The sequence below is a fragment of the Teleopsis dalmanni genome, chromosome 2 (genome assembly GCF_002237135.1).
Source record: "Teleopsis dalmanni isolate 2A chromosome 2, ASM223713v2, whole genome shotgun sequence".
Classification (NCBI taxonomy): Eukaryota; Metazoa; Arthropoda; class Insecta; order Diptera; family Diopsidae; genus Teleopsis; species Teleopsis dalmanni.
Genome location: NC_051847.1, coordinates 212,092,552 through 212,099,587, shown reverse-complemented (window position 1 = coordinate 212,099,587; position 7,036 = coordinate 212,092,552). Strand labels below are relative to the sequence as shown.

The following is a 7,036-nucleotide window of genomic DNA, read 5'->3' as shown; positions in this document are numbered from 1 at the left end:
TCACTTATGAAATGTATTTTTGTAATTTTATTATATATAAAAATTAAACTTCTATATATATAAAGCTTATAATATTTACTTAAGACTGTAATTTTTGATATAAACTTTTTTAAAAGTGTTAGCAAAAAATATTGCTATATAATTTTTATTTAATAAATTTTATTGTATTTAAATAAATCTTATTGACATTGCTAGTGAAATTTGGACACAATTTAAATATTTTAATTTTAACTATATGTTAACAGTTTAATAACGAATTTATATTAGGAAATCGATATATATATTTTATTTACTTTAAATTATTCTTTAAAGAATTAAGTTCTTTTCGTAAATTGATGATTCATAACCTAAAGATAACTTCTATAATACTATGGCAGTTAATATAAAGGTATTTAAAGATATTTGATAAAATCATTTTAAAGGTAAAATAAAATTATTATTTCAAGATTAATAAAAAAACTATTTATTTTTGATTCAATATATAACACATAATGATTTTGGATGAAAAACTTTTAAATAATATTATAATATTTTATGCAAAGTTTTTAAATATGTAAAAATTATTACATAAAGTTGGAATTTAATAATTTAGAAAATTCTGGGTGGATAATAGACAGATAGATAGAAAAGCTGGTTTCTAATTTGGCAAAGTGCATACTTAAGAATTGGACCGTTGTAATATCATCCGGATATAAAGCAAAAAATAAAGAATGCGTGGACTTGATTTTTTAATTTCTTTGTTTGTATTTTTTATAAACTACGTCAAAATTATATCCAGCAAATCAGAATAAATTCTGAATCAAAATTTAAAATTTATTTAAGAACACAATTTTATTTTAATAGTGCTAAGAGATAGTTCAACCTGATCCATAGGTCAACGGACTCATAATCGCTATATGCCCTGACATACATATTCACTATTCAACCTGACTAAAAGTATACATATTTCTATAGCAAAAATATGAATATATGGTAAATATATTAAATAAATATTTTAATAAAAGTTTTTCAAGTGATATCATTTTACAATTTTCTTTTATTAATTTTAATTTATTTTTTTAAGAAAAATGATTAAAAAAAAAAACAAAATACTATATCAAAAAGTATGCACATTTTTTTATAGCAACAATATGAATATAAATAAATTAAATAAATAATTTAATAAAAGTTTTTTAAGTGATTTTATTTTACAATCATCTTTTATTAATTTTAATTTATTTCTTGAAAAAAATATATTTAAAAAAAAAATAAATAAAATATATCAAAATAAAAAAGTTATGATAATTAATATCTAACTCAAGATACGAAAAGACTTTTTTCTTGAATTGCTTTCATAAAATAATACGTGCTTTTTGTGACATTATATTAACATTCCAATATATTCATTTCATTAAAATTCAAGCTTAATTAAAAATTGTAAGTATTTATTATTAAAGTTTTGTTCGCACTTTTCTAAATCACATACACGCCTCATTAGATTTTTTATAATTTTATATAAGCAGGAAACGCAAATTGTACCGATATGAAAATTTTAAATTTAATATTAATTAAGTTAATATTTAGGAATTTGTTTATAACAAAAGTTTGTGATTTTAAAAGAAAACTTTTTTAAAAATATTCTATACATATAAATAAAATATATATATATAAATAAAAATAGTAAATATTTCTTTTTCACTTACCGATTTCCCCAATCAATTTTTGACACAACCATCATTTGCAATTCTAAAGTCTGATCCTGTGTTAATGTTGCACCCAGTAATTCTCTACGACTTTCCAGAATAGAAAGCATTACTTTTCGCAGCGTTTGAAATTTGTATGCTTCTCGATCCTAAAAGAAGACATTGAATTACACTCTATCGAGATAATCTTCAAAAGTAAAAAATAAATCACAATACTTACCACATACAACTTTTTCCATATTTCAGACCATTCCCGTAACACTTGTGTACATTCTGCTACTACAGGATCGATTTTTGTAAGATCTTTTATGTGTATGTAAGTTTTAGGAAAAAGCCCAACTGCACGCGATCTACGTGGGGATGTACCTCGATACCATTTACCACATTCTTCCAGAATTTCAACAGAATCGCCAACATCAAGTGGTATACCGTAGCGAACATCACCATGCCAGTTATGGATAGCTATAAAAAAAAATAAAGTTATTATTAATATTTATAAGATTTATACATAGATATACATAGAAACATAAAATCTTTGACATTTATATGTATTGTTATTAAAAGGAACAATAATAGACTTCGACTTTTGACAATGATTGTGTTATTACAGGATAATATCTCTCAAGCTAACATTGACAAATCAGGACCTAAAAATATTGCTTGAAAGCCAGATTGACGTTCTGGATCATTTTTTATATAATCGCAACACATGAGCAGATAAAATGAGTAGAAGCTTTACGTCCACATTTGCAGATACCAGAATTGTGTAATCCCCTCTTTATAAACGAAGTCCACTTGAGAAACTAATGAATAATTTAAGTTCAGTTAACAGAGTATAATAGAAATAATGCAAATTTATTTCATTTATATAGTACAATTGCGAAATCGATTTAATAAATATCAAATTACGTCTGTTTTAATTACTAACTTTTTTTTATATATAAAAACTCATCTAAAATAATAATTATACAAAGCACAAAGTTCGTGTTCTATTAATCATTTGTTTGGTTACTGTATATATATTTTGTGACGCTTATATACTAATTTGTGAAAAGGATATGTTAGACATTTAAAAACATAATAGGCTTATTTATGTTCTGCACGAGGGCCCATTGTGATACCACAAAGAAGTTTTAAAGAAAATTTGAATACAGATACTCGCAAATCCACTTTATCGTTTTGAGAAATCGTTTTCATTCTCACATATGCCTGCTATACGTATGCCTTCTAGGGCTAGTCCTTCTCTTCTCTTTTCCTCTTCCTTGTCTGACTCTCTCTTTGGCAGTAATTGATAATAGGTATCCCTATATGGTGTGGAAGGGTGTAAATAGACCTTTAGTACAACAACTCTTTACACCAACTAAAAACATAAAAGACTAGAGAAGTTAAAGATTTTACAGTGTTCTTACTATACCGACTGTATGCAATTTATATTTCCTATTAAATTAAACAATATATTATGTTATTTACTTCAGATTTTTTGAATGAAATCATCATTGTTTTTAAAGTGAGTAAACACTTTATTGACTGTGTTTAAAGTTCATAATGAAAACTGTCTGATAAATCATGATTTAATATTAACGTTTTTTTTTATCATTTATATAAGTGCATATATCTTTATCGCTTTATGATTCATTGTTTAAAAAAGCATTTAATTAACAAACGAACTTCATTTAAAATATTAAAATAGAAAAGTTTCTATAATTTCAATTTGATAATGACACTGATAGTTTTTTTTACCAAAACCTATTTAAAAATATTGTAAAACAGATGCAGTATTTTGGAAAAGTCCAATATTAAATAGTTCCGCTATTAATAGAAATCATGAATGCCATAGCTAAACAAACGTTCCACCTTGAAGGGAGCACGAGCACAAATATGTCAATACTACGTGCCATGCAACAGAAACGAAGTAGCTATTAACATTTCCATAGACTCACTCAGATAAGGAAAACTTATATGAAAAGAGGAAAAAATTGAATTATAAAATGCAATGATAAATGCACTTGGGCATACGAACGCCATGAGGGCGACAGCAGTCAAACTCCAGAGTAATGTTGCCAATTATGAATTCAATACACATATTCCGCCACTGGCAATGCACACTGCACACTGCACATTGAAGCTGCAGATAAACTTGCTGCTGCTTGCTATTTGCTGTTTGCTGACTGCCTGCCAGAATAGTATAAATTTATAAAAAGAGATATAAAACAAAAGATATGCCAAAACAAAAGAGCAGCTAAAGATACGCAAAGTGCATTATGCGCTTATGAAAGCAGCAGCAGAACGTAAGACAACTACAATAACAACAACAAATTCAGCAACAGCAATGCAGCACACAACACTTAATTTATTTAAAAAAAAATAAAAAAAAAATGAGAATACAGTTTCCTGTTTAGGAATGACTGCTTTCAATATGCATCGTAAACGTCTATCAACGTCAGCACCAGGAACCAGAGTCGCCGCTGCCCTCTTAAAATTTATACGCTCTGGTCTCGAGACATTGGTCTGTGGCGTAAAAACCCTATGACTTTGTTTTTATGCAATCTGCTCCCTGACTTACGCTTTCATCTGCAATCTGCCCACTAAACTGCAATGAAGTAGCAATAGAGACGAACGGAAGGTCGACTCAATGGTTGAATGCATGCACGGACATATCAACATATCTAAGTACATATTCCATGTAATTACAACGTATATGTACAGATGCTGTTATATATGGAGGTCGTATATGGAGGCTTGTAAAATTTCTGGGTACTAATGCTATTGCTGCTGTTGCAGCTAAACTAAATTAATGTTCTCGTAATTTAATGACTTGATACAGTAACGCTGCATAGGCTGTATAGGCTGCATTGCCCAGGCAGCCTATGAGTGCACAGTTGGCGTTTGTGTTTATTATTAGTAAAAATTAAGTAAAGCTTATAATTCAAAGTACAATTTAAAGGGTTATTAACATTATTTAAGATACGTACTTGGCGTTGGCACTTGTAATGTGGCATCAACTGATGGCGGTTAAATTTTAAGGCCATAATTGATGGGAAGTTAAGTAATGAGGTGTTAAGTGCAATAAAGCATGTTTAACTTGTGTTAAATATGCATACTTAATAATAAAAATTATAGCGATATTTTTGTAAAAAGAATGCAAAATTTTTAAGTATTTTCAAATTTAATTACAGTGCTTTTATTTTCATAATTTCAAGAGAACAATTAAATACGTACTTCCGTACTTCATTAACTTGTGAGAAAATAAAAATTTATACATCATTCGTATAATTACGATTGGAGTAAATCCAATTGCACTAATAGTGAACATAATATTTTAGATCAGATACCCCAACAATTCACTACTCTGATAAAGTTCTAATTAAATATACATATTGTTCAATACCATTTAGTGTAACTATTCTATATATCTGGTCCTCTAATTGGTTATTATTATGTTTTGATGTTATTAAATATGTACTAGTCATAAGCGTTCTAATCATAATGTCTTATATATTCCCCTAAGTAAGGGGTTATTTCTTTTAGTACTTAGATGTTCCTTTCTACTTAATCCATAAATTTATAAAAATGTAGCACTTGTTAAAAATAGCAAATTTTCAGAATATCTGCTACATCATCTTCTTACTAGTAGTGAGCGACTTTGATGATTTAATTATTCATATCAAACAGCTCCAGAACATACATTTGCTTGCTACCAGAACTTCTGTTTATCTAGTAGCGCTCCGTTTTACATATTCATCTATTAAATACAATAAAACTGCAAATTTTTAGAATCTCTGCTATATCATCTTACTATTAGTGAGCGACTTCGATGATTTAATTATTCATGTCAAACAGTTCCAGAACATAAATTTGCTCGCTACCAGAACTTGTGTTTATCTAGTAGCGCTCCGTTTTACATATTCATCTATTAAATACAATGAAACTGTTACGAATATGTAAAAACATATGTGTTAGATTGTTAATTAGAAGCAGTGTCAAGTTACCAGATATCCTTCACATCCTACAATTAGTTGAATTTGAGAAATTTAGTAGATATTTAATTTCTACCGAAGAACAGTCCGACATACTGTCAAATAATTTCTTTTTTAAAATTAGATCATTTTGGTTGCCAAAACTAAACAATCACAGACAAATTGCAGGATTGTACCTTTTTTCTACATGTTTCCACGCCATCTTAAATAAATATTAAAAGAAATGCGAAGTTTGTCTGCATAGGTTCCTATGCATTATTGACCAAAAGGATTATGTTTTAAGTAAGAAAGAAGTCAGGCAAACTCTGTAATTTTGGGCGAACTTATGAGTTTTTATACCTTGACTATGAAAACAGTCAAGGTAATGATCTACCAACTAAGTGAATCCAAATCATGCCCCATAAATTTCTTCCAACCAAGGAATTCCTACATCCTGCAGTTTCTGCAATGTATTTACAAACATAGCGATAATTGATAAAAGTAATCTAAAAACTCTGTGCTAAATATGCTTATTTCATGTTATGCAATTATCTGAGTTCACAGAACATCCACTCTATTCGACAGGGGTTTTACACACATTCCTTTAAAAGAAACATACTCCTGGCACTTATATTAAAAACTCCTCATCGAAGGATATAATTGACATTATTCGAAAGGCTGAGTATCTTCTCTTGGGTTAGGATTAGTTGTAGCACAAATGACTAAATAATAAAATTTTAAAAAAACAGAAACAAAAAATTATAGAACTAGAAAAGTTTTTCTTATATATACTTTAACACAATGGGCCTACGTGGATCCACAAGGGATCGTCGGTATAACCTAACCGAACCTAAAGTTTGTTTAAAGCTTTGTTACTTGAAATTTTAACACATTAATTGATGAAAATTAAATTAATATACATATATATGAATACATATATAGATGAATATTGTATATAATTTCACAGTTAATATAAATTGTGTTTATGACAACAGTAGAAAAAAGACAATTAAAATGTCATTTAATTAGCGAAAGTGCCCGCGTTTAAATGTGCAGCATTTGGACGCTGTAATTAACTACACATGTTAATACCATATTTTCCTAGTTGAGGAAAATGTTTTTAAAGTGTTTTCATTTTCTTTGACAAAATGAAAAACTTTCATGTTTATTAAAAACAGAGCAAAAAAGGCCACTTTCTTTTATATTGCGCAGTTTTTGTTTAGACACCAACAAAACTTGTCGTCTTTGCCAAAACAAGTGCCATAACTGAAACAGCTCTAAATAGGTCAGTCACATTAGAGACGTAGAATTTCTATGAACAATTTTCTACTTTCCACTTATGGCACTCCAGAGGACTAAGCACAACAATTTTAATGAGCATTAAGCGACACTTCTGTT

The 7,036-nt window shown here is 28.3% G+C and overlaps 1 protein-coding gene across 1 annotated transcript in view; it reads right to left on the bottom strand.

Annotated features, from left to right (window-relative positions):
• The window catches only part of LOC119686292 (dedicator of cytokinesis protein 3-like), a 58,009-nt gene that overhangs the window by 34,273 nt on the left and 16,700 nt on the right, over positions 1–7,036 (bottom strand). Inside the window, exons 2-3 of the mRNA XM_038100844.1 lie at positions 1,903–2,144; positions 1,683–1,831 (exon numbers count right to left, since the gene is read on the bottom strand). Of these exons, the coding sequence (XP_037956772.1) occupies positions 1,683–1,831; positions 1,903–2,144 (391 nt within the window). The remainder of the gene's footprint in view (positions 1–1,682; positions 1,832–1,902; positions 2,145–7,036) is intronic.